The 27277-nt window shown below is 43.8% G+C and overlaps 1 protein-coding gene and 1 long non-coding RNA gene across 3 annotated transcripts in view; both read left to right on the top strand.

The window, feature by feature from the left end:
* Nucleotides 1-1546: 1546 nt before the first annotated feature.
* DNAJC7 (DnaJ heat shock protein family (Hsp40) member C7) overlaps nt 1547-27277 on the top strand; it is a 30209-nt gene continuing 4478 nt past the window's right edge. Inside the window, exons 1-10 of one of the 2 annotated variants that reach the window (XR_003506689.1) lie at nt 1547-2069; nt 16049-16137; nt 17107-17231; nt 17585-17698; nt 18357-18431; nt 22468-22586; nt 23226-23379; nt 23895-24059; nt 24903-24994; nt 25121-25221. Coding sequence is in view for 1 of the 2 variants with exons in the window: in XM_027516850.1 (XP_027372651.1) it covers nt 1993-2069; nt 16049-16137; nt 17107-17231; nt 17585-17698; nt 18357-18431; nt 22468-22586; nt 23226-23379; nt 23895-24059; nt 24903-24994 (1010 nt within the window). In the remaining variant the exon portion in view is untranslated. The remainder of the gene's footprint in view (nt 2070-16048; nt 16138-17106; nt 17232-17584; nt 17699-18356; nt 18432-22467; nt 22587-23225; nt 23380-23894; nt 24060-24902; nt 24995-25120; nt 25222-27277) is intronic. The other variant, XM_027516850.1, reaches the window with a different exon arrangement.
* LOC113877089 lies at nt 25228-26069 on the top strand. Its single transcript, XR_003506690.1, has 2 exons — nt 25228-25805; nt 25851-26069. It is a non-coding gene; the product is annotated as an uncharacterized LOC113877089 (long non-coding RNA).

Raw genomic sequence — 27277 nt, 5'->3', positions numbered from 1 at the left:
TTGATAGTAGAAAGGAGCCAAACAATCTAAGGCCTGTGTGTTTGGCCAAAGAGTTCAAACCCTATCCTACTCTATTCTAACAGCAGTGGAAAGCCATTGATAGGATTTATGCCAGTGAAGTGACATGATCAGTTTTTGCTTTTAAGCAGTTCACTCTGGCAAAGAGTGAAGATTGGAGAGAGGTGAGACTTGGGGTTAGTTAGGAGAGTAGGGTAGTATTCCAAGATTTCCAAAAAATGATAAGAATCTGAATTGGGGTGGAAAGGAGGTAGATTTGAGAGACATTTGACGAGAGAATCAACAAGACTTGGTGATAAATTGGGAGTTTTTTTATATTGGAGTATAGTCAATACTTTGGCCACCTCATGCAGAGAATTGACTCATTGGAAAAGACCCTGATTTTGGGAGGGATTGGGGGCAGGAGGAGAAGGAGACGACAGATGAGATGGCTGGATGGCATCACCAACTCGATGGGCATGAGTTTAAGTGAACTCCGGGAGTTGGTGATGTACAGGGAGGCCTGATGTGCTGCGATTCATGGAGTCGCAAAGAGTCGGACACGACTGAGCAACTGAACTGAACTGATAGTCAATTAACAAATGTTGTGATAGTCTCGGGTACACAGCAAAGTGACACAGCCATATATATGCATGTATCCATTCTCTAAATTGAGAGTTTAAGATGCAGAGAACACAAAGTAGGAAGGTGGTTAAGGACAGGTGGGCCTCCTGCACTAGACTGTAGACCATAAGCCATTGACAAGCAGGGCCCGAGTCTGTGCCTTTCCAACCTAGCTTTGGAGAGAGTTGAATGACTGGCTGGAGGAATGATGTGTCTCTTCCAACCCCGGTGGAGCCTCTCCCATCCTCCACTACCCAGCAACAGGTGTGGTTTAGCTCCCTCAGCACTGTGTTAGGCAGGCACTGTGCAAGCAGCTCGTGGACAATAGCAGTGACTTTTACTGGCGAAGGGGGATAAATTCTTAAATTACCTTGACCCCTTCTTTGGTAACCGTTAACTTTAATATTTTAACTTCAACCTCCCCGCCCCTCAGTTTAACGTCAGGAAACCCCAATTTAAGTCAGCTCCACAAAAATTATTGGTCTGGGTGAAGCGCTATGAAAATTAAGCTGTGTCCTTGCCCTGTCTGAGTTCCCAATCCAGATTGCATTCGGCAAAACAAGCGTGCTGAGCAGGGAGTTTATATGAGGGCTGAGAGCACTGGGGACACTGTGGAACAGGGACCTCACCCTGCGAACTGCCTTATAAACTCCAGGGCAGGGTCTGGGGCTCTGTGCCACCCTCCCTAGGCTTAATGCTGAGATGGCACTCCCAGGCGGCTGACATGAAAGCAGCCTCATAAAAGAGTCAGCGTCATTAGGGTGATGAACCAGTTGGTACTTGGAGATCCAGAGGGGATGAAAGGCGCGGTGCGAAGACGCCCTGCGTTCCCCAGGCTTGGTTGGGCAGGGCTTCCAGGGGCCAATGAACACTAGGAAAACTGGATTCAAAGTGTCTCTTCTTGCCTTTCGCAGGAGGCGACTGTGGACATACTCAAAGGTCGGGAAGGTATTAGTAGGGGGGTGCTCTTTATCTCCAGGGTCCTGGGTCACAGCGTCCCTACCCAACTCAGACTCCCGGAGCATCACCAGAGACGCTCTAGGATTGGAAGTTGTTATGGCAACGAAGCTCTCAGAATACTGAGGAAAGCCGAAGCCTAGAGAGGCGACACCCTCCTATACCCTCTTCGGCCCCACGGGTAAAGTGGCGCCCCCTACGCACAGGAACCGTCCTTGGCCCCCCGCCCCGGCGCGGAGACCACCCTGGACCTCCGGGGGCGGGAGGCCGCTCTGGCCCGAAGCAGAGCCTCTCGCTGGTAGACGGGCCCGAGGGAGCCCCTCTGGGCGCAGCGCCGGTGAGCTGCTCGATGCTCCGACCGGAAGTGCTCTTCACCGCCGACCTCCCACCCGGCTCTCTGGTCCCGGCGGTAAGATGGCGGCTGCCGCGGAGTGCGATGTGGTAATGGCGGCGACCGAGCCAGAGCTGCTAGACGACGAGGAGGCGAAGAGGTAACTGGGTGGCAGGGTAGGGGAAGAGGCGAGCTTCAGCTCCATGGCTCCGGGAACCCCGTCCTTGCTGTGGTGCAACCCCTGTAGAGGCGATGCCCCGCCCTCCGAGAACCCCCCCCCCCCCACAATCTGAGATTGAGTCCGGATGGACCCCCTGAAGGGGCGCTCTTGGAGGTTTGCCCTCCTCTCCCGCTTCCGCCTTGCTGAGGAGCTGAGATATGGCCTTGTACCCCAAGCAGAGAGGAAGGTCGTTCTCGTCGTAGAGGCCAGATCTCTGAGGGGATCTTGGAGGTCTTTTGGGGTGTGGAGGTGGCGGCACCGCGATAATGATGCCTTCTTACACCTCCCCAGACCCCCTCCTTCTCTTGTTAATTTCTGTGCCTTGTTGTCTGTCAGCCCTTTGCATCTGCAGAGCTTTTGCTGTCCTCACCCCTTTCCTCCGTAATCGTACCCCAGCGAGCACTAGTTGGGCCCGAGGTGACTGTGTGTGTCTCCATGATTGACCTGGTGGCCCTTCGGTTACCCCAGAAGTGGAAGGTGATAGAGAAAGAAGGGTGAGGGGTTTTGTCTCATGCTGTACACGTCAAGCCCTCTCCCTCCACCCTTCCGAAGATCCTCATTCTACCCAGGGCTGTTTTTTAAGTTAAGCAGCAAGGAGGAGGGCAGCTGCTTGGGCTGTTGGCGCTGCTGGGCAGCCGCAGTGGCTCGAGATTGCCAGTCCGGACCAGCCAAGGGAGCTGCTGAGTGAGTGGTTTTCGAGAACACTCTGGATTTTGGCTACAGCTAAGGCAGGTTATTGGAAGTGGGGCTGGAACACAGTTGTGGGTAGTCATACTTGTCCTAAACATGGAGCAGAATTAACAAAAAGCTTCTGGAAGTTTGGAGCCCTCTCTTTATCAACCACGAGTTAATTGACTACAGTTCCACAGTTTCTTTCCCACATATTTCGTATCTTTATACCAAGGCCATTCTGGCTTCAGTCTGGGTGGTTTGAGGTGGTGGTTGTGGTTAGTTCATGAAATCTGAAATCAGGATTCTGAGATTTTTTTTTTTTCTTTTTAACTATCCATATTTGAAACATAAGTACTCAAGGAGGCAGAATGAATGGTTAACTAGCTTAAGGGTGGGTACTGCAGCCAGTTGTCTCAAGTTCCTGACTTGTTGGGAGCTGAGAACCTTGACAAAATGTGGTTTGCAGGTTAGTAGGTCCCTGGGATGGGCTATATGTAATTTAAAATGAATTCAGTATAAATTTCTGATGTAGGCACTGTCCCTAATTTGAGTTTCATGTCAAAGCCCCTATGTGAAGCAAATCTTTTTCCTTAAAAAAAATTTCAGCCTTAGAGGATATTCTATCATGCTGCTGCTGCTAAGTCACTTCAGTCATGTCCGACTCTGTGCGACCCCATAGACGGCAGCCCACCAGGCTCCCCTGTCCCTGGGATTCTCCAGGCAAGAACACTAGAGTGGGTTGCCATTTCCTTCTCCATTGCATGAAAGTGAAAAGTGAAAGTGAAGTCACTCAGTCGTGTCTGACGCTTAGCGACCCCATGGACTGCAGCCTACCAGACTCCTCCGTCCATGGGATTTTCCAGGCAAGAGTACTGGAGTGGGGTGCCATTGCCATCTCCATATTCTGTCATAAGAAAAGGTAAAACAGGTGATGCTGTAATGTGACCAGGTGATAGCACCTGCCTGCCCAGTCTGACCCCACGGACTGTAGCCCACCAGGCTCCTCTGTCCATGGAATTTTCCAGGCAAGAATACTGGAGTGGGTTGCCATTTCCTCCTCCACGCAATCTTCCCGACCCAGGGATCGAAGCTGCATCTCCTGCCTTGGCAGGCAGATTCTTTACCACTGCATCGCCTGGGGACCCCACATCACACACACAAAAACATGATATTTGCAAGCAGTTAACAGAATAAGGAAAGGTGTTAACTTATGTTAACTGCCTTATTTCATGGAGTTTAAGATTTCATTGAGTGTAAAATACATGGATTTAGCTACCACTAAGGAAAGAAAAACAAAAGCATTCTTATGAAATAGACTTGTATGTTAAACATATAGATCTTTTTAAAACATAATAAAATATGTTTATTGTGTATCACGTAAAAAAGTCAAAAGGAAAATATAATGAAATAAGGAAAAATATCACACTTTCACTTTCTGTCTTGTAAGACATCCTTAGGAGGGTAAATATTGGACTCTTGTTAGTAAGGAAAAGCCTTGTTTACGTGTAGATTTCCAATGCTGAAAATGGAGTGGTGACTTAGAGGTTTTGGAGGAAGATGGCTTTACATTTTTTATGTATCCTGGAGTCCTCCTGTGTAGCCACAGCAGAGGGCAGGGATAGGTATGTCTCTTACAGATGCCCTTTACTACCTGACTTGGTTAGTTTTTGGCCAAGTTTGTGTTGTCTCTTGTTACAGTCGTAGTCCCAGTTCACTTGGGGACAGGAGCGTTGATGGGTCTCTCTTGGGTTGTTTTTGTAAAGTCCAGCAAGGAGTTCTTCCTTGTATTGCGGCCCTAGGGTAGCCTGCTTCTGAATTGTCATAGTCCCACAGAGGGCAGAGTGAGGAGCTTTCAAGATGTTCGACCTCATGGTTGTAGCATTTTAAATAGCTGCATGTTTTATTTCCTTAGCTTTAGAGTCTCAAGAGAGAAAGAAATGGACTTCCATTTTTTTGCCTGTTCCTCTGTACAAAATTCTTTTTTCCCTCATAGCTGAGAGGCTAGAATAAAAGGTGTGTTAGTTGGCAGTCCAAAATAGATCAGGCTTCTGAATATGAGGATTATTATTTCTCTTTGCCCACCAGAACAGACGAAGCTGCTTGGGAAGCCCAGAGGACTCAATTTCTGAGGTTGTTTATTTCAGCTAATTTAAGGTCTTCTCATTTTCCTGAGAAGTTGCTGATTGTTTTACTTGATATATGAATGCCTATCTTGAGTGCAGGCTCTCAGCTCACATTTCCTGGATTGGGGAGCAGTTTGGTCACTGTAGGTAGTCTTTATTATGGTAAAATCGAAGGATTTCAAGTTGCTTATCAAGAGAAGAAGCACTTGTGTCTCAGCATATCCCTTGGGGATCTGACTGGGCAGTGAGGTCTGGAAGACCCTACAAGAGCCATTGACTGAGGAGCAGGGCATACGTGCGTGCTCAGTGCGTGCTCAGACGTGTTGGACTCTGCAACTCCATGGGCTGTAACCCACCAGGCTCCTCAGTCCAGGAGATGTTCCAGGCAAGAATACTGGAGTGGGTTGCCATTTCCTCCTTTGGGGGATCTTCCCGACCCAGTGATCCTACGTTGGCAGGCGGATTCTTCACCACTTGAGCCACCAGGGAGCAGGGCATCCTAACCTGATTCCTTGGGCTGATCCTCTCAGTATCTGTTTTTCCTAATGGAGAAAAGCAAGAACAGTCATTATGAGGCCCTTTCTTAGTACCTCGGTATTGTAAACTAAACTCTTGGAATTTCGCCTTTTATTTCTCTCTGCATACTGGTCGTGGGAAGCACTGAACCCTGGATCCGTATCCAGAAGTTGCTATTCAGTGCAGCTCCTTGGGGTGTTTTGGAGTTTGTGGCCTTAACTGTGGAGCTTGCCGGGATGCCTCTCCCCCTTCTTCCCCACTCTGTTTCAAATTCCTAGGTTTTTGTCCCCCTAAATTTTCTCTTGAAGTTCCAGGGCAGGCAGCTAGACAAAGCATGCAAGGTGAATGGGAATTTTCTTTGACCTTGAGCCCCAATCAGAGAGAAACTGCTCTCAGCATTCATTTTCACTTTGGTATACTCTAAGTATGTGTGGTATACTCATGTGTGTCCCATGAAGAAATGGGACATGGGACAAATAAGTCATGGTTAAGGAAGGGCTAAGCCTAGGAATACAGAATCCTGAATACCAGCAAATAATTGCTTGCACCCCGATACTAACAAGTGGCAAAATTGTTAATTAATCATAGCAGGAGCAAAGGTAGAGTTTGGAGGAAGGATGTCTCTGCTCCCTGCTGCTTTAATTCAGATCCGCATATTAACTGAAGCCAGGTAAACTGAGCAATTTCAATAAAATGTGAGTGAGTGGCAGTTGCTCTACTGTCTAGTTCGTTCCCAACGACCAGAACTCTGATTGGCTTAAAGCCCAGGCTTATTGTACATTCCAACCAATCAGGGATTGGTTTAGTCATTGAAGCTAGTAGTTTTAAAGTTTTTAAAATCTGCCTAGTAGGCACTTGCCTTTGCTTTCTTTCTCTAGGTCTTTAAGAGATTGGAGAACAATGGTCGGTGGCTGCCTGGGTGCCTTGTGGTCTGATGCAAAGGCCCTCTGAGAGCCCATTTCTCCCTTACTTCACTAATGTTGGTCCCCTTTCTCCTGTGCTGAGTGATGTGGAAGTTACTTAGAGGTCGTTCCAGGTATTCTTTTAAACTGTCTTAATTTCAGCAGTAAGAACAGGATTCAGCATGCACGTTATTCCAGTAGTCTGTTCATTTTATTGGATTGACAGTTTTTTTCCTTCCCCATGCTAGGTCCAAACAGCAGTTTCTGTGTTTTAGCCCACCATGGCAGGGATATAAGTGATTGCGACTTTTGAGAATGGTAATATGAGCAGGAATATTTGACTTTCAAAGTCTGATTCTGAGACCTAATTTTCTATTGGCATATGACTTTGTGTGGGGAGGCCAGATTGTCCGATAAGCGAAGTGTTAACTGTCTCTTCTCATTCTAATATTAGGCTTCTGGGGAGGGTGTCTGAGAGAAGCAGGACCTTGTCTTATTGGTGTTGCTGTCCTGAGAATTCTTCCTTGGGTAGTTTGCTCTGAGACCATCAACCATCTGATGAACTCAAGAACCAAGAAAACTTGGGAAGCAAAATAACAGTTGGCAATGTCGATGCCTGACTACGGTTCCCATCTCCACTCCCCCCCACCCCCCTCACACATACGCATACACACATAAAAACAGCTTGGAAAGCAGCCTTTTTCTTAACTGTAGTTCCTCAGTTCTAGACTTTTTGGCCACATCGCCCAGCTAGGATCGCAGGGATCCTAGTTCCCTGTTTGGGAATCACACCCAGGCCCTCCGTAGTGAAAGTGTGGAGTCCTAACCAGGGAATTCCCCAGTTCTTGATTTTTAATGCATGATAGTGTCCCTATGAGGGTAGTGGGAGATGTCACAGAATGGGAAACCAAGGGATAGAAAATGATGGATTCGGGGAGATATTTTGAAAACAAGTCTCTGGCTAACGCTGAAAAGCCAGTGGCTGGTGTCCTCAGAGTAGCTTCTACCAAGCTCACTTCTCAAAAACAGCCTTATGGTTGGGTCTCCTGTTCCCAGGGGTAAATGGAGGTTAAGTAGATGCCACAGATTTTGACATCCTATTTAAGGAACTAGCATAAGTATTTAATGAAGTTGAGTTCACTATTTCTTTGAGAATATCCTTCTGCCTTCAGTGATGGAATTTCTGTCCAGCCTGACTGATTCCTTGCTTCCTCTTTTTCCCCACTGAGTAGACCACACAGCGGGCTCCGGTGCATTGGCTGGTGTCCTTCCCTGCTTGAGCAGTAGAGAGCGCTGTTGCCTCGTGTAGTCTGTGTCTCTGTCTGCCCTTGGCGCCTCTTGGTCTCTTCTGGCTCTGCCCCTGTTGAGACTCCTGTGAGTGTCCAGACAGGACAATTTGAACTGGTATATTTTCTTCATCTCCATCTCCTTCTCTTTTCTGGGGGAGGGCGGATGTTTTAACTGGGCTTTTAAGTGAAAGCAGACACTTTCTAGTCTGCAGAAGATTGGGGAAAAGAAGCTGGGTAGCCCAACCCTTCACCCCACTCCAGTACTCTTGCCTGGAAAATCCATGGACGGAGGAGCCTGGTAGGCTGCAGTCCATGGGGTCGCTAAGAGTCGGACACGACTGAACGACTTCACTTTCACTTTTCACTTTCATGTATTGGAGAAGGAAATGGCAACCCACTCCAATGTTCTTGCTGGAGAATCCCAGGGATGGGGGAGCCTGGTGGGCTGCCATCTATGGGGTCGCACAGAGTCGGACATGACTGAAGTGACTTAGTAGCAGCAGCAGCAGCCCACCCTTACCAACATGTAGCAGCTGGATAGAGACCACGTTCTGTTTTCTCTGGACCTTTATGAGGCCTTTGTTTGCAATCAGTATGCAGCACTTTGCATTTCGCAAACACTGTTATCTGTGGAATCGCGTTGTTGTTTAGTTGCTAAGTCACGTCCAACTCTTTGTGACCCCTTGGACTGTAGCCCGCCAGGCTCCTCTGTCCATGATATTTGTTCCAGGTCATGTGTAACTTCCACCTATTCATGTGAAACTTAAATTGTTAGGTTAGAGGACTAAACAGAAAGAAATAGAATAATATGCATTTGGTAAGTTGGAGTGAAACGTTTCTGGCTCCTGTTACTTTGCTCTTCTTGAAGGTCAGAGAGAGTACACATGACCCAGCCCCTGTGGCATGCCTTTGGGACAAGAGGCTCATACTGTGGGAAGGAAGAAGGAATTTCTACTCTGAAACTGGCCAAGAGCCTGTAAATTCTGAAGGATGGAGGGCATTTCTAGATCAACGGGCAACTAGTAAATTTGATTGAATAAAAGACATGGGTGCAACAATCATAGAGTAAGGGTGACATTTTGGAAGTACTAAATACAGTACAAACGGATAAAGGATATTTGACTCATTGACAGTATAAAGTATTATTATTAAAAGCCTGAAGGTAAAGAAAGGAAAGATATCTTTTTCTATAAAGTTATTCCTGCCAGTAAAATAGTCTCCAAGTCAGAGGCCCCTAACACTCCTTTGCTCTAACAAGAAATCATTTTGTCCTGAGTTGTAATTTTAGCAAAGCTAGATTTTTATTCCACTTCTGAAGTAGCAGAATACATGGGGAAAACACAAAGAAAAAAAAACAAAAAACCTCATTCAAGCTGCTACATATGTTTTGATTTAAACTGTTATGAATGGCTGTTGGAAGAACTGAACTTTATGAAAAGTCTATTCTAGCCCAATACTTGAAATAAGAGCACAGTGGTTCACCCACCACCCCCTCACTTTAGTCATTCAGAAATCTAATCAATCAGTATTGCTTCAGTTGCAAATGTAGAGTAGTGAAGTCTTTATTTTTCATGCACTGGGGTAAAATATATCTAAAAACGGTATATTACAAATATACCTGTGAAGTAATTCCAGAGAGAACCCAGTAATGTTGAAACATTTAAAAAACAAAAACAAAAAAAACTACTTGCCAGTGAATCCTGCCTTAAGTGAGAGCTGAGTGAAGTTTCTAAATACTCCTGTCTTTTCTAGAAGGTAGTCTAGTTGGCCTAAGGCAAAGGTATTGTTTGTGTTCAACGTGGAAGTATTTAGAGAGAAAATTGAAGTTTTTATAGAGCATCTAACTTGGGACACATTCTATTTCAGCTTTGGTGTTTTAATGTGTTTTTAATTTAGCTGAATTGTAAATGTGCAAAGTTGGCTGGTGATCATAAGCCCAAGTTGTCTGATTTGATCACATGATGCTGAGCCCTGCTAAGACCTGTGTGATACCCAGTGATTCCCTTGGCAGGGTTTGTTGGTGTAATTAGCATCTGTGGTGAATGAGTGCTAAATTAGAGAATGGAACCGCATGATCAGAGGATGTACAGATTTTTAGTGCACATGTAGTGTTAGAAGAGCAGGTTTTCATGCTGCAGCTTTCTGATTGATGAAGTTATTTCTGAAAAGTAAAGAAATATTCCTTAAAGTAGCAAAGCAGAACAAGAGTGGAGTGTCTTCTCCTTACCTCTGTCTGTGGAGGGAAGGCAGCCGGGCCCTTTGGCACTGATCCTGCTGTGGGACACCTTCCCATCATACATCCAGAGAGAGCAGAGTCTTTGGAAAACCTTTCAGTAGCTGTTTTCACAGGGATTTGTTGCTGACTATTAAAGTGAAAGGTCTGGTCTGATGGAGGTAGTCATTCCCCGCATCTCTTAGTGAATCAGAGAAGTGACACTTATTCAGCCTGGAGTTGATCCAGGGATTGGGTGTGGAACTGGATAAATTAGTTTTAACCCAAAAACCTTGCCACTAACAGGATCTAGTTGGGGAAAACTTAAGACTGGAAGATTTAGGAGACCTGTGCAGCCCCCTTGGGTGCCTCACAAGCTCTTCCTCTACTGGAAGACAGACGATATTGGGTCCTCATTGGAAATGTTTTGAAAATTTGAAAATGCACTAGAAATACAATGTAGATGTTAATAGTGACATCGGGTCAGCTGTGACCAAGTGTGTATTTTGATGTGGTATTGTATTTCAGGGTTTAGTCTGAATTTTATTTTGCAGCCATAAAAATAATATGTAGTTTAATGTAGTCCCTTTTGAATCTGTTCCTTTTTTAACCTGATCCAGGTGAACCCAATTAATCCTAATTCTTCATTTTTTAGTACTGATGTGTTTCAGTTAGGTACATGTAACCTCACTTGGTTCTCAAATTAATTGACTGGCAGTTGAGTGGAGTGACAGATGCCACGGCCAGATTGCCCTCAGTTCCAGTGTTAACCAGCTCTCCTCCTTTTCCAGTCCTGTGCCTTTGACATCTCATCCTTCAGTCCCTTGGCTGTAGGGGCAACTTGAACAAGCTTCAGCCCTTTCTCAGACTCCCAGGCAGGACTTGAATGGATTTGACCCTGGAATTGTTCCTGATGTGGCCTTGTTCAGTTGTTGCTGCTGCCATGCTGGATTCTGAAGATCCACTCTTTCCTAGGCTGGTCTCTCAGGGTCAGGCCATTGGTCAGAGCTCATCGCGTATTTGGTGGGGAGGTTCACAGTGAAGGAGGGACTCCGCTTTGGTTGTTGGACCTGGAGGCAAAAAATAAGCATTCAGTTTAAAAGCACTAAGTGCCCATTGTTTAGGCAGCTGTTAATCAACCATGTTTCTATGAAAATAAGTCCTTTTCATGAGGCAGTTGTGTGGGAATAGCTAATTCTGGCCTGATGCTGTGCAGTGTGAGGTTAAAAACATGGTAACTTGTCACAACACAATTCTTCTTGTTCTTTCTGCTGTGGGCTGACTCTACATTACTCGCTTTGTTTGCTCTAGAATGGAATCTACTCACCATTTACTAAAATGAAATGCATTTCTTGGGGGAGGCAAAGTCCAGTTCACTAGGTCATGCATCTTAAAGGGAAAGAAGCCCTGCTGTCTCTGTGACTAATTGTTAGGAGTGTCATTTGGCTTATTTAAATCCAGATTGCCTGTCTGGAGTTGGATTTTATACGCTGGGGCTATTTTGTGTCTTAGTTGAAAGAAATTCATATTCACTGTTCTTAGCATTACAGATTAATTTTTAAAGTCTCAGGCAATAGGTAGAGGTGAGTATTAAAGAGAGCTCAGTATAGTAGATAGGGTACAGCTCAGCTTTGGGATCTGACAGGTGTGAGTCTACACTCTGACCTCCAGCCAGTTTTTAACCTCAAAGCCTTAATTTCCTCCTTTGAAACATGGGAATAATGAAACTCACCTGATAAGATAATGTATGGAAAGTACCTGGCCTCAGTAATGATTACTGATTTTCCACAGAAGTCATCTTTTGAATCTTGGATAGAAAGCCAGTGCTGAACTTACGGCCTCCTTCTCTTTCAGGAAAGAAAGGGCACCTCTCTGTAGCTCTCCAGATTGTTCGATCTTTGACTAACAAGCTTTTTACACTGACACAACATGTATCTGAGTGCCCAGCTGCCTTTAGTTTTGCTCAGGAATTTGTGTGGTCTTAGCCACTGGCTGACTGAAGAGAAGGCTAGGTCTTCTCAGATACAGTTTGGGTCTAATGCTTCTTTTGCATTTTCTCCTCTCATTTCTTCATAGTGGTTTGACTCAACTTGTGACATCCAGTGTTGGAGAAGTCCTTTCTTCAGTCTTTTGGCATGTCTGCTCTTTTTTCTTTAATATTTATTTTTATTTATTTATTTGGCTGCACAGGGTCTTAGTTGTAATATGTGGGATATAGTTCCCATTTGGGGATCAAACCCAGGGCCCCAGCACTGAGAGATCAGAGTCCTAGCCACTGGACCACCAGGGAAGTCCCTGGCATGTCTGCTCTTAAAGGATAGGCTCTTCATCATTTTTATAGTGCCTGGCTTAATTGACAGTTACAGTATGGTGTTCACCATGTAGAAAGATTGTGCTTGGTCTTATAAGTCTTGCACTTGGGGGATCCTCCTTGAGAACTTTTAATAGCAGATGGCCTCTTTATGGCATTGTGACAATTGGTATAATAAAATTATTCAAATCCATCACAGATCAAATCTGTCAGCATTTATAGGTCATTTTCCTTTTCTTTTTCTGAGTTCTTTTTTTTTTTTTTCTTAGTTCCCCAACCAGGGATTGAACCTGGGTCCCTGTAGTGAAAGCGCCAAATCCTAACCACTGGACTGCCAAGGGAGTCCCCCATTTTGCCTCTCCTTTCTGCTAGCAGACCTTTCATGTTAGTGGGTCTTGCCAGGGCAGTGATGGAAAAAACTGGAAAGAGAGATCGCCTCAATAAAAGATGGCTTTACTAGTTTATAGTTTAAAATACATGAGTAAATAAAATCACAAATCTCCCAGGTGCCGCAGTGCACAGAATCAAGCTGTAAACTTCTTGTACCATCACCAAGGTTAACAACTGTACTTTGATCTTCACTTCAGGCAGCCCTTGAACTGGGCTCTTAGCATGTGTTAAAGAAAAAGGCAAAAAGAAATTTCGTTACTCTTTCTTAGAACAGAAATGCCCAGATATTTAGTTATTTTGGTAAAGAACTATTGTCATTCAGGTTGGTCATTAGGGTGATTCATCAGAGTGATTTTGGGTATCTCTGATATAGGTTACAAGTTTGTTCTTTGAGATATTGTTGGTCATATCTGATTTGATTTTAGTTTTTTCGTCAAAATCATAATTCCCCATTATATATCATTGTCTTTTTGAAAGTATAGTTTGTCTCATGGCACAGCTTCAAAAATTGGATCTTGGAGTAGGGCAGAATTTTTTATATTACCCATTGGGTGTTATGCAAGGTACTAGAGGGATGGTCAGGGGAGCAGTAAGCATCCACATAGATGTGACAGAGAGACTTCCAGTAGGCGGGTCCCTCTTAGAGTATGACTCTGGCAGCCGATATTTTGTGTGTCTCCTGTCACTCAGCTCTGTCCTCCATCTTAAACACCAATATGCTATGCTTTTAACATCTTTGTCACCTGCTTTGCTGTTTGTCCTTCTGGTGACCAATGCATGAGCCAGTTTTCGAAAGAATAAATCATCAAAATTCCAAGGATACGACTCATTTCACATTGAGAAATCAGTTACCCCTGAAAGGAATTACCTATAACTGATTTTGTCAGTTTGCTAAAGAGGCAGAAGTTGTGACACAGTGGAAAGGACATAAATATAAAAATTTCATCTCTGTGAGAGAGTGTCTGTAAGTTGGTGTCTGTCCTAAAGGAATGATTAAAGGTAGGGATAGTGAGAAGGGAGGTCAGGCAGCATGGGAGAGTTTTCTTGATTTAGTTTGAATGTATCAAAGTGACCAAAAAATATAGCATCCGAAAAACTCAGATTCTTTCATTCAGTTCAGTCACTCAGTCGTGTCCGACTCTTTGCGACCCCATGAATCGCAGCACGCCAGGCCTCCCTGTCCATCACCACCTCCCGGAGTTCACTCAGACTCACTCACGTCCATCGAGTCAGTGATGCCATCCAGCCATCTCATCCTCTGTCGTCCCCTTCCCCCCCAGCATCAGTCTTTTCCAGTGAGTCAACTCTTCACATGAGGTGGCCAAAGTACTGGAGTTTCAGCTTCAGCATCATTCCTTCCAAAGAAATCCCGGGCTGATCTCCTTCAGAATGGACTGGTTGGATCTCCTTGCAGTCCAAGGAACTCTCAAGAGTCTTCTCCAGCACCACAGTTCAAAAGCATCAATTCTTCGGCGCTCAGCCTTCTTCACAGTCCAACTCTCACATCCGTACATGACCACAGGAAAAACCATAGCCTTGACTAGACGGACCTTTGTTGGCAAAGTCATGTCTCTGCTTTTGAATATGCAATCTAGGTTGGTCATAACTTTCCTTCCAAGGAGTAAGCGTCTTTTAATTTCATGGCTGCAGTCACCATCTGCAGTGATTTTGGAGCCCAGAAAAATAAAGTCTGACACTGTTTCCACTGTTTCCCCGTCTATTTCCCATGAAGTGGCGGGACCGGATGCCATGATCTTCGTTTTCGGAATGTTGAGCTTTAAGCCAACTTTTTCACTCTCCACTTTCACTTTCATCAAGAGGCTTTTGAGTTCCTCTTCACTTTCTGCCATAAGGGTGGTGTCATCTGCATATCTGAGGTTATTGATATTTCTCCCGGCAATCTTGATTCCAGCTTGTGTTTCTTCCAGTCCAGCGTTTCTCATGATGTACTCTGTATATAAGTTAAATAAGCAGGGTGACAGTATACAGCATTGACATACTCCTTTTCCTATTTGGAACCAGTCTGTTGTTCCATGTCCAGTTCTAACTGTTGCTTCCTGACCTGCATATAGGTTTCTCAAGAGGCAGGTCAGGTGGTCTGGTATTCCCATCTCTTGAAGAATTCTCCACAGTTTATTGTGATCCACACAGTCAAAGGCTTTGGCATAGTCAACAAAGCAGAAATAGATGTTTTTCTGGAACTCTCTTGCTTTTTGCATGATCCAGCGGATGTTGGCAATTTGATCTCTGGTTCCTCTGCCTTTTCTAAAACCAGCTTGAACATCAGGAAGTTCACAGTTCATGTATTGCTGAAGCCTGGCTTGGAGAATTTTGAGCATTACTTTACTAGCATGTGCTGCTGCTGCTGAGTCACTTCAGTCGTGTCGACTCTGCGACCCCATAGACGGCAGCCCACCAGGATGCCCCGTCCCTGGGATTCTCCAGGCAAGAACACTAGAATGGGTTGCCATTTCTTTCTCCAATGCATGAAAGTGAAAAGTGAAGTTGCTCAGTCATGTCCAACCCTCAGCGACCCCGTGGACTGCAGCCTTCCAGGCTCCTCCATCCATGGGATTTTCCAGGCAAGAGTACTGGAGTGGGGTGCCATTCCCTTCTCCTACTAGCGTGTGAGATGAGTGCAATTTGCAGTAGTTTGAGCATTCTTTGGCATTGCCTTTCTTTGGGATTGGAATGAAAACTGACCTTTTCCAGTCCTGTGGCCACTGCTGAGTTTTCCAAATTTGCTGGCATATTGAGTGAAGCACCTTCACAGCATCATCTTTCAGGATTTGAAATAGCTCAACTGGAATTCCGTCACCTCCACTAGCTTTGTTCATAGTGATGCTTTCTAAGGCCCACTTGACTTCACATTCCAGGATGTCTGGCTCTAGGTCAGTGATCACACCATCGTGATTATCTGGGTCGTGAAGATCTTTTTTGTATAGTTCTTCTGTGTATTCTTGCCATCTCTTCTTAATATCTTCTGCTTCTGTTAGGTCCATACCATTTCTGTCCTTTATCGAGCCCATCTTTGCATGAGATGTTCCCTTGGTATCTCTAATTTTCTTGAAGAGATCTCTAGTCTTTCCCATTCTGTTGTTTTCCTCTATTTCTTTACATGGATTGCTGAAGAAGGCTTTATCTCTTTTTGCTATTCTTTGGAACTCTGCATTCAGATGCTTATATCTTTTCTTTTCTCCTTTGCATTTCGCTTCTCTTCTTTTCACAGCTATTTGTAAGGCCTCCCCAGACAGCCATTTTGCTTTTTTGCATTTCTTTTCCATGGGGATGGTCTTGATCCCTGTCTCCTGTACATTAAATTCTTTCATTAGCACCTCCTTTTGGTACATCAGCCCGTTGAACAAATCTATAAATTCCTTCAAGTATCACATTAACTTTCAGCTCTATGTGCCGGGTACTCTAGACCAAAAGATTGCTCCCATGAGATTATAGAGGTCATTCCCTGGGTATAGTAACATGATTCTCTTTCTCTTTCCTTTTCAGAGAAGCAGAGTCTTTCAAGGAACAAGGAAATGCCTACTATGCCAAGAAAGATTACAATGAAGCTTATAACTATTATACAAAAGCCATAGGTGAGAAGGAATATGCTTGAAAATAATTTGCCAAATGCTGTTATAAATAGCTCCTCTGTAAGAAGTAATCTTTCTGCTTAGTAGATTGATAACTGTTAACTGTGTGAACTATTTTGGGTTTAGTGACCTGAAAGAATAACTTTCTGTGGCTCAAGCAGGTGGTTCTTCATTTGGCAAATTAAAGGCAGTTCCAGAAATTCTAGATAATATGGCAGAAGGATAACCACCTTAATCCTCTCAGCCATTGCCAGTTCATTTACTGTCTTAGAAAATGACCTTTGTAGATTTTTAAAATAATTTATTTATTTTAATTGGAGGCTAATTACTTTACAGTATTATGGTTTTTGCCATACGTTGACATGAAATAGCCGTGGGTGTACATGTGTCCCCCATCCCGAACCCCCCTCCCACCTCCCTTCCCATCCCCTCCCTCTGGGTTGTCCTGGTGCACCGGCTCTGAGTGCCCTGTTTCATGCATGAACTTGGGCTGGTGATCTGTTTCACACTGAGGAAACCAGAACTGAAAGAGACCTTTGTAGATATTAACAAGTCTTAGTTACATGCTCAGTTTGCAGTATTTTAATCTCGTATCAGCATTTTTCTCACCTAAATTGCTCCGTCTGCACCTCCAACTCAATAAATGCAAATTCGTTTTTGTATCTTATTACATAAAATACAAATCATTAAGATAAATGTGCTAACCCGTCACTCCTAAAAGATAATCAGTACACTTTAAAGCTAAATATAAATCATTTCTAAATAACTTTTATTTGTAAATTGATTTCACCATTGTTACTGTCCGTTGCACAAGTAGTCAAAAATTTGGCCATGGCCTTTAAAGAGAGCATGCCAACATTCCTTTTATAGTTTGATTGTCTTGATATAGTTCTGAGGGTGTCGGTGCCCCTGAGTTTTTGAAGCAGTGACCCACGCTAAACTTTGTTTCACATTCTTCTGCCTTTCCTGTAGATATGTGTCCTAAAAATGCTAGCTATTATGGGAATCGAGCCGCCACCTTGATGATGCTCGGAAAGTTCCGGGAAGCTCTCGGGGATGCACAGCAGTCAGTGAGGTTGGATGACACTTTCGTCCGGGTATGTAATAGGGCTCTTTCAGGGGTACTAAGTTGCTTGTACTTGAGTTCCTATAGCCCAGGGTTTCTCAGATTTGACATTATTAACATTTCGGGCCAGATAATTCTTTATTGTAGGAGGCTGTCCTGTGCATTGTAGGATATTTCAGCAGATTCCCTGCTTTCCCAGTTGTGACAAGCAACAACATATCTAGCACTGCTGAATGTGCCGTGGAAGGCAGAGTCATCCCTGGCTGATAACTGCTGCTCTGGCTCTTTTCATCCCTTGTTGGTTTTGTGTGGGTGTTCCTGCTGTTGATGTCCCTTTGCTTGGCCAGTCATGTTCCTTTTCTTCCCCGTTTGTGTTTCTCCTAGGGACATCTACGAGAAGGCAAATGCCACCTATCTCTAGGGAATGCCATGGCGGCGTGTCGTAGTTTCCAGAGAGCCCTAGAACTGGATCACAAAAATGCTCAGGCCCAGCAGGAGGTATGGGCTTGACCTTGTTTGTATCAGAGGAAACACGGTGGTGTATTTGGGAGGAATAGTGACTTGAAAATCAGAACTGAGATCCTGTCTCACTTCTGCCATCAGCCACACCTGGGTGACTGTGCACAAGTCTCATAGTCTCTCAGAGCCTCAGCTTCCTTATCTGTAAAAGGGGTTTTGAATATGATTTACAGCTTTGGAAAATCTATGAAATGTAGAGAGTTTCCGAGTTGGCAGAAGTGGGGCATGGGCAGATGCATCAAGGAACTGCTTTGAGTGAGGTTAAAAAATTTGCATGAATTCAGATCCTAATTAAATTGTTAGCAGCTAAAACATGTTTTAATTCCATTTTCTTATGTACCTTGTTTACTGTTGGATACATTTTAGTGAGAATCTCACCAAACCCCTGACAGGGCCTCTTATTTTACATACATCTTGTCGTGGTTCTTATGTTTCTGACTTTTAAGTTCAAACTGAGGGTGAAGGTTGGGCCTTCACCTTTCTGTTAAGAAATCTTGGCTGCATCTTCACCAATATGACTTGTGAAAATCTGTGGTTCTGATTTTCTTTAAATAAATTCATCAAGGCCCTGTTGGGTTTTGTGGTTGTGGAATTTACAGCTTCATTAAAACTCTCTTATATGATTTTTCTGGTGTAGTTCAAGAATGCGAATGCAGTCATAGAATATGAGAAAATAGCAGAAACGGATTTTGAGAAGCGGGATTTTCGGAAGGTAAACTACAACTATGTAAAAATCTCATCTACACTTTTCTCACAAAGTTCTGTGTGTGTGTGTGTGTGTGGTAATTAGAGGAGTAGTAAGGTACAGAAGATCTAAAACAATAAATTTCCCTTTAATTTGGCATTGGCCATTTCTTTCCCTCTTTTTTTCTTAAAGACTTAATTTTTTTAAGAACGTTTTAGGTTCACAGCCAAATTGAGAGGAAAGTACAGAAATTTCCCGTAGCCCTTCTGCCCCACACTTGGATAGCCTCCTCCATTATCCACATTCCCCAGAGGGGAATTCCAGAGATATATTTGTTACAACATGTTTTGGGCAGTTATTAATAAAGCTGCTCTAGACATCTGTGTGCAGGTTTTTGTGTGGCTTTAAGTTTCACCTCCTTTGGGTTAATACCAAGAAGTGCAATTACTAGAGCCTATAGTAAAACTTTGTTACATTTTACAAGAACCTATCAAACTGTCTTCAAAAGTGGCCTGTATCCTTCTGCATTCCCACCAGCAAGGAGTGAGAGGTCCTGTTGCTCTACATCAACAGAGTTAAAAAAAACTTTTTTGTTGAAGTGTTTCTTTTCTTAATTTTATTTCACTTTGTAATAAAAAGCAGTACAAGTCTGTTACTTGAGTTCATCCCTATTTCTGATAGGAGGTAGCAGCCTAAAAGTGTGGTGGTTAGTAAAGGAAAAGCCAGTTGGAATTAAATATTAAGTTTGGATTACATATTTTTATTAGAATAATGAGAGCTAGCTTTAATACCTGCGAACTGAACGCAGCTGTAAATAAAAAGTAGAGACCCCTTTTACGTTTTTGAGTAGTGTTTTTATAGCCTGTCGTCAGGCTATAAACACTACCCTTTTGATGTTAAGTGTTTCCACGAAAGCACACCACTGTCCTTTATGGAGCTGTATGGCAGTTCATGAAAAATGTACTTGGCAAAGGGATTGACCTGTGTGAGACATGGGGATAGGTATCCGAGTTGCAGGTATCTTTCTAGGTCTTGAGCAAGGGAACTTGGAAGCAGCTTTCACTAGTTTCAAAGGGAGGTAAGTGGCCTTGAAAAGGGTTAAAAGTCACTGATAAGGATCAGTTTTCAGGATCACTTAAAAGAAGTTTGTATCATCCAAGAGCTGGAGTTGTCAATTCTTATGTGGGAATTTGCTCAGTACTTTCTATAGCAGGTCCTCAAATGCTTGATGAAAGGGTACAGTTAAGAATCATTCTTAAGTCACAGACTGTGATGGTCTTTTTATGTGGTAATATCTGATTAGCTTATAGAGTCCGTATTAACTTATTAGCATCCCTCTTCTGTCCATTGGTTTTAGTAACCGTGGTGTCTTTGTAGTGTGATTCATACTTTGTGTGTGTGTGTGCGTGTATGTTTGGAAAGCAGTTCTGCCTCCTGTCACGTTTTCTGAGGTTTACATAAGCAAAAGCTTTGTCTCAAAAGGCGGTCTTTTGGGTTTCTTTTCTTTCTTGCCTATCCTAGAGCCAGAATCCCCAGTTTGTGACAGAATCTTCTGTTTGTGACATCCCAGCCCCCCCACTGTAGTTCATGGTGATGTCACAAATGAAGAATTATGATCCTGGCAGGGGAAACAGATGAACTTGTAAGAAACAAAGATCTTCTTTGCCTGCAGCTGTCCATAGTCCTGGGGAGGTGGGGGTGGGAAGTGAAGCCCTAAAGCTCCAACTGACACTCCCCACCAGGAGCCGAACCATCTCGGTACAGAGCCTAGCAAAGGCAGCAGGGTGTGACTGCTTACATTTGACTGACTGCTCTCCCCTAAGTCTTTTTCTGTTTAAGGAGGGGGAAATTAGCACCATGACTCCCCTATTCAATGCCTGCATTTTCCTATGGTCCTTAGAATTTCCATGGTATAACCTGTGTCATTCAAGGAGAAGCGTCCCTACTGTTGACACTGCAGAAAAGTCTTCCAGGTGCAACAGCTCATGGTGTTTACTTACTCTCCCTTACTTTTAAATTTAAATATTTGAATAAATGCTATTCTTGGTTCAGAGGCTGGAAAGTATAAACAGTGATAAGTTTTTCTCCAAACTTGTCTTCCATCTGTCTATTTGTCACCCCAGGGGTAAGCACTGTTCTTGTTCTATTTTCTGCTACAGTTTTGGTCTACATAAATAAACAAATACTGATTTTGGCCGTGCTGTGTGGCTTGCAGGATCTTAGTTCCCCAACCAGGGAGTGAACCCGGCCCCTGGAAGAGAAAGCGCCAAGTCCTAACCACTGGATCACCAGGGAATTCCCAACAAATACAAATACAGATTCTTCATTTTCTTTTTTTTTTCTCTCTTTTTTGAATGAAAGGTAATAATGCTATGCAAAGTTCTATACCTTGCCCTTTTTAAAATTTTTTTTACTTAATAGGCCTTGGAAGTCTTTCCATATTAATATGGAGAGCTTCTTCATTCTACGTTAGAGCCACATATTGTTCTATGAATGTCTACGTTACCTAACTAGTCTCCTGTTGATAGACTTTGAGTTATTTCTAAGTTTTCAAACTTCATCACTTCTTGACCAGATTTTTAGAGGGAATAGGTGTCCCTGAACTCCAGATTTCTCTGTTGGATCAGTTATTCCTAGGAGAATATGATTCAAGAAGAATCTCCCAGGAATAGCAGATAAACAAAAAGTGAAAGCTCAGAGAACAAACTGAGAAAAAAGATGGGAATATATGGAGAATCTTTATTAAGCTGAAAGAATGAAAAAAATCCGAGCTGTGTGTGTGTGTAACTTACATTTTGGTTAGTATAGTGACGTGGTAAGTATAGTCTAGGACCACTGAGGACGGACTAATATATTGGATATTCTGTTCTAAAGTGGAAGAGTGGCCACCAGGGCAGTCAGTGACATGTGAGGCTCGCGCCACAGGAAGGAGGCAGCTGTGAGTGGTGTCAGTGGTGTAGGGAGCAGTGACTCTATCAGGTTCTCGTTTGCTGTTCCTTGTCTTTCTTACTAGGCTAAGCATGAATTATGCAAAGTAGCAAATAATAGTATTTCTACTAGAAGAATGAGAGTTGTTTTTATTTTTTCTTTAGTTTTATTTATTTTGGGCTTCGCTGGGTCTTTGTTACTGCCCGAGGGCTTTCTCTAGTTGCAGTGAGTGGGCTGTTGTCTGTTATGGTGTGTGGTGGTCTCATCGTGGTGGCTTCTCCTGTTGCAGAGCATGGGCTCTAGAGAGTGTGGGAATTCAGTGGTTGCAGTGCGTGGGCTCGGTTCCCCTGCTGCATGTGGATGCTTCCCAGTCCCGGGATCTAACCTGGGTCCCCTGCATTGGCAGGTGGATTCTTAACCACTGGACCACCAGGGAAGACCAAGAATGAGAGTTTTGATCACAGTCACTATCGATTGAATTCCCTGTGGAGGCACCTTAGCATGGTGATTAGGGTTATAGGCTCTGGATCTTCGTGTCTAAGATCAAATTCTCTTCTTATCACTTACTGGCTTTGGTGACCTTGAACGAGTTATTTTAATCTCTAGTTTTTTCATCTCAAGAAGGGTAACAGGGACTTCCCTGGTGGTCCAGTGGTTAAGAATCCGCCTCCCAATGCAAGGGACACAATTTCGATCCCTGGTCAGAGAAGAGAACTAAGATCCCATATGCTGCGGGGCAACTAAACCTGGGCGCCACAGCTGGAGACAGTCATGTGCCATAGCGAAGAGCCTGTGCGCCGCAATGAAGACCCGGCCCAGTCAGATAAATTAATTTAAAAAATAATAAAGCCAGAAAAAATAAAGATAAGGGTAGTAATACAACTTTCTTGATAAAATTGTTGCGAGCATTAAATGAGTTAGTGTATAAAGTACTCAGTAAGTGTTTGCTGCTGTTGTCATCGTCTGGATCAAGTGCTCTCCTCATTTCAGTGGTTTAGGCTGGTAATTTAGGAATGTTCTTAAACCTCTGGCATTACTTTCCCTTAAATCTCTCTGTTACCTGTGACCAGACTAAAGTAAAGACATTTCTGGAGTTCAGGATGAAGAATCTCATTTGCTTTCTTCTTCCCCATAGGTTGTTTTTTGCATGGACCGTGCCCTAGAATATGCCCCTGCCTGCCATCGCTTCAAAATCCTCAAAGCAGAATGTTTAGCAATGCTGGGTCGTTACCCAGAAGCACAGTCTGTGGCCAGGTATGAAGTCAAGCCAGTTCTGCAGTGAAATGCCAGATAGCACTGAACAAATGCTGTCCAGCAGCTCTCTACATCAGGAGTTATATACGGTTCTATAGATAGGGTGATCAGACCTTCCTGGGATTTAAAGCCAGAGGTTGGACCAGGTCTGAAAACCTAAGGGTTTTACAAACTTCAATAGGTACTTGACCTGTACGTGAAAGAACAGATGTTAAGTGTTCTTTTGTTTCTACTCAAGGGGTTTGCAAACTGTAAAGGACCAGTTAGTAAATATTTTAGGCTTTGCAGGCTGTGTGATCTCTGTTAACAATTCACCTCTGTCACTACAGTATAAAAGCAGCCGTAGATAATAGATAAATGAATAGTATTGCTGGATTTCAAAGAAATGTTATTTACAATATCCAGCAGCAAGTGGGATTTGGTCCTGTGGGCTGTATCTGCCAACCCTGTTCTAATAAAGATTGTGAGACATAGTGTATAAGGGGGGAAAACAGGTAATTTTGGAGGAGTTCTTGGGAATCTACCTTTGGATACTTTCCATATTAGACACATGGTCAAGGAAAAAAAAGTGGCCAAATGATAGTAAAGGTGAGGGAAATCCAGACCACAGCTGAATGTGCCCCTTTCTGGCTGTTGCAGTGACATTTTACGAATGGATTCCACCAATGCCGATGCTCTGTATGTACGAGGTCTTTGCCTTTATTATGAAGATTGTATTGAGAAGGCGGTTCAGTTTTTTGTACAGGCTCTCAGGATGGCTCCTGACCACGAGAAGGCCTGCGTTGCTTGCAGAGTAAGTTCTAGGCACCAGATCTGGGCAGGAAAGAAAGCTTCCTCTTTGCACTTTTAAGACAGGGTGAAAGGTTTCCGCCCATCACAGGGAATGTGATAGCACTTCTTCCCACCTTGCCAGGATGCTTGGTTCTTTCATTAGAATTTGTTTCAGGACAACTTTGTATTTGCCTGAAGGTAAATATGATAATTTAGAGTCAGATCCTTTTAATATCTCAGTGTTTTTTCTTTTTTTCTTCCTTCAGTGAAGAAAAGATAGTAATGCTTATTCTGGGGAGTAGAGAGAGGTAAACTCTGGGTAACACAGGTCTCATTGGTATTGTTTTGTAAATCTCGGTTTCTCCCGTCCACTCTGTAGCAAGCACCAATGAGCAACAAATAGCCCAAGTGGTGGGGTTGGGCAGGGTAGGGGGCCATCCTTGGATCTAAGAAACAGAAAATAGACTCTGGACTCTCTCTGCAGTGGTTTGAGGGTTTCTGGATGTGAACTGAAACTCCCCTTGCTTTTCTTTGTAGAATGCCAAAGCACTTAAAGCAAAGAAAGAAGATGGGAATAAAGCATTTAAAGAAGGAAATTACAAGTTAGCATATGAACTGTACACAGAAGCCCTGGGGATAGACCCCAACAATATAAAAACAAATGCTAAACTCTACTGTAATCGGGGTACGGTTAATTCCAAGGTAAGCAAGCACTTGATCTGCGACTTGGGGCCTATATTTTTAAGGGCCAACAAAAAGGTCTTGGGAACTTTGCCCAGTAAGGGTAAACCAGATGAGAAGAGAAAAGGTTAATATTTCAGCTTGTGAGGAACGAACTTCGGAGAGGCAAGCTTTTTTTTCTGTGGAATTTAGGGACACTTGAGGGACAGTTTGGAAGGATATTCCCACCTGTTCTTCAAGATTCTCTCTTCCAGTAAAAAAATGGCTAGGGAAAAAAAAAGAGAATGGCTAAAGGCGTTGAGATAATTTTTAAAGCAAGTGTTGCTTCTTTTTGCCTAACCAAGTGACTCTTTTTTAGGAGGGATTCTGAGGACATGAGAATATGAGGCAGGCTTAGTTTTTTCTCCAGTATAACTGATGGTCACCCTGCTCATTGGAAAATACCCTAAGTGCTGTCCCACACAACCATCAGGAAACAAGAATAGGCTCCTTACTCTTGCAGAGTCCTAGTGGCTTAAAAATTTACAGTAATTCTTATTCTTCCAGTTGGCCTCTGGAAGAATAGGAGGCAAGAACCACCCTTCCTCTCGCCATGTCTGGTTGGGCACTAACCTGAAGCAGTAGATGTGGTTTTTGCTTGCAGATAAGTGTGCCTGGCTTCCATCACTTAGGAAAGAACCCAGTTTTGAATTTGGTGTCCTTAGCAAAAACTAGCTGTCTGAGGGACTAGCTCTCTAAGAATGAATGTGACAGTGGGCCCGCATGACCAGTTGATCCTCTTAGAATTTTGAAGCCATGGCCACAGCTTCTGGGCTCCCTCAGTCACCGAAGATGTGAAGTATGACTGCTCTCTCTCTCCTGAAGCTTAGGAAACTAGATGATGCAATAGAAGACTGCACAAATGCAGTGAAGCTCGATGACACTTATATAAAAGCCTACTTGAGAAGAGCTCAGTGGTAAGTGCCTCTGGTGGGTGGGGGGAAGAGGGCATTGCTACTGGCCTGCCAGGGGAATTGCATTGTGGATGATGAAGCAGACCCGGGGATGTTGTGAGGTCATTTGGTCCTTCCCCCTGCCTCTAGGTGGGATTGTTCCAGCCCTAGAGCTATCTTTATAGACCTCCAGCGGAGGAGATTGCACAAGCTCCCTCAGTCTCCCATGCCTGTGTCTTACGCCCCTCACGGTCAGTAAGTTTCCTCTGATGCCTGACCCAAATTCCTTTTGTTAAAGTTTAAAATCCATTTCCTTTGGAGATTTTATTTTGTGTTGTACACTTTTGCTCTAACTTGACACAGTGCTTAGCACACAGTAGGTGCTCACTCAGTTAATGCTTTGTTGAATGAATGTATGGTGCTTGGAAGAGGAAGAATAAGGTGTCTCTTGTGATAGTTGAGAGTTGTGCCGATCCTGTATGTTCTGGGTTAGGGAAGACAGTGCTTGCATAGGAAGGGATTTAATCTGGCTCCGCATCCCTGCAGTATAGGGAAGTCCCCTTTGAAATATCTTTGTTTGACTAGGTTATTTATGAGCCAGGATGTGCCTGCCTAGGTCCAGCACTCAGATTTGCCTTCAGATTCAGGTTGCTCTGCAGCATACTTGTTCATCTTATTTTTGAAGCCACTAGACTCTTTTCTCCAGACAGGAACATGAACAAGGGCTGAGAGAGACCACTCCCCCAAATCCATTTTACTTCAGATTATTTCCCAGACAGAGAAGAATGTTCTGTCTTTTAAAGGTCCTAGAGGAAGACCCATTTGTTATGTCCCAGTCCTCCCCAGCCGTCGTGCTCCTCGTGGAGTGTCCTGGCCAAAGGTCCTCCCCAGCCGTCGTACTCCTCGTGGGGTGTCCTGGCCAGAGGACAGGTGCTACTGCTGCTGCCTGGTGAGCAAGCTAATAGTCTCAGGCTCCCCAGTCTCACCAGTGGTGAGAGCATGGGCTGCTTCCCCTTTAGTGTGCCCCAAATTATCCACATTTGTGAAAAATAGGAAAACTGCTCTCCTGTGTAGTGCTTTTTTTTTTTTTAAGTGAATTTCTAAAGTAGATGACTAAATCTGTCAAACATACACAGAATTATATTACAGATTCTATGAGACTATCAGTCATCTCATCTTTTCATACCACTTGCAGACACACATGGAAGCTTTGGAATACAGAAGTGTAGTGTACCCTTTGACCAGCTAAAGACTTATTTTAACAGATAAAAAGTGCTATATCCATGTTTACGGCAGTTACTGCTAAAGAAAAAAAAGCAGACTCACCTAGCTGTCTAGTAGGGAGGGGGTGACTGGAAACATAAGACTGTATCAACTCAGTGGAACACTCTGAAGTGTTTGAACAGGGAATGGGAAGAGAACAGAAAATTCTGGATTTGTTAGGGTAGCGGGAGGAAAGATTATGGTTTATTCATGTGTATGCAATAAACAGAAATCGCTTTGGTCAGATAGCCCCTTATCTTTGTGGTAGAAACAGAACTGTCCTCTGCGTGGGTCTGCTGTGAGATCCTGCCACTAGGCACAGCTTGCACTTTCGGGCACAGTTGGCTGAGAACTTGGCAACAGCTCTCTGGAGCAGCTGGGACTGATGAGAAGTAGTGGAGATTAGCTCAGGCTGAAGCCTTCCCAGAAGCCTGAGTGCTGCCTGGGTCTGCGTCAGCTCACCCCACTGGTGGGGAGAGGCCGGACCTTTGCTGCAGCTCCTGTCATGGGCTGAACAGAGCGTTCCGTTTTCCCTAAAGCTCTACTTTTCTTTTTAAAATTGTTTTCTTTGATGTTAGGATGTCCTTGGATTTTAAAAAAAGTGTGAAGTAAAACTGTAATGTAAGATTATTTAGTACATTATGTAAGGGTCTGGAAAGTCCATCAGGTTAGCCTTCTTGTCAAATCAGTCTTTACCCAGAGTTGTTACTAATTTTGTGTTATTTCAGTTTATATTATTACACTTAATCCTGAAAATGGATTCTCTACATTCTTAATAGCATTTGTGCCCTGCATCTGTGGGGCATTGGTTTTGCACCGTTTTTTAAAAGTCATAAATCAAGATGTGGCCAGAAAATTGGAGATGCCTAAGAATGTTGGGCTTGTCTCTTGCCAGCCCCATCAGTAATGCTCCCTCTGCCCTGGCCTCTGGGCCTGGGGGTGCTGTGTGATGTTTGCAAAGATGAGCTTGTGTAGCAGTGGTCTAAGAAATTGAACCTCTCTGTGCAGTGGCAGGCTGCACTGCATGGTCACTCTCCATTCCCC

Source organism: Bos indicus x Bos taurus, chromosome 19, assembly GCF_003369695.1.
Source record: "Bos indicus x Bos taurus breed Angus x Brahman F1 hybrid chromosome 19, Bos_hybrid_MaternalHap_v2.0, whole genome shotgun sequence".
Classification (NCBI taxonomy): Eukaryota; Metazoa; Chordata; class Mammalia; order Artiodactyla; family Bovidae; genus Bos; species Bos indicus x Bos taurus.
The sequence above is the reverse complement of the archived record's forward strand: the minus strand, read 5'-3'. Positions and strand labels throughout refer to the sequence as shown.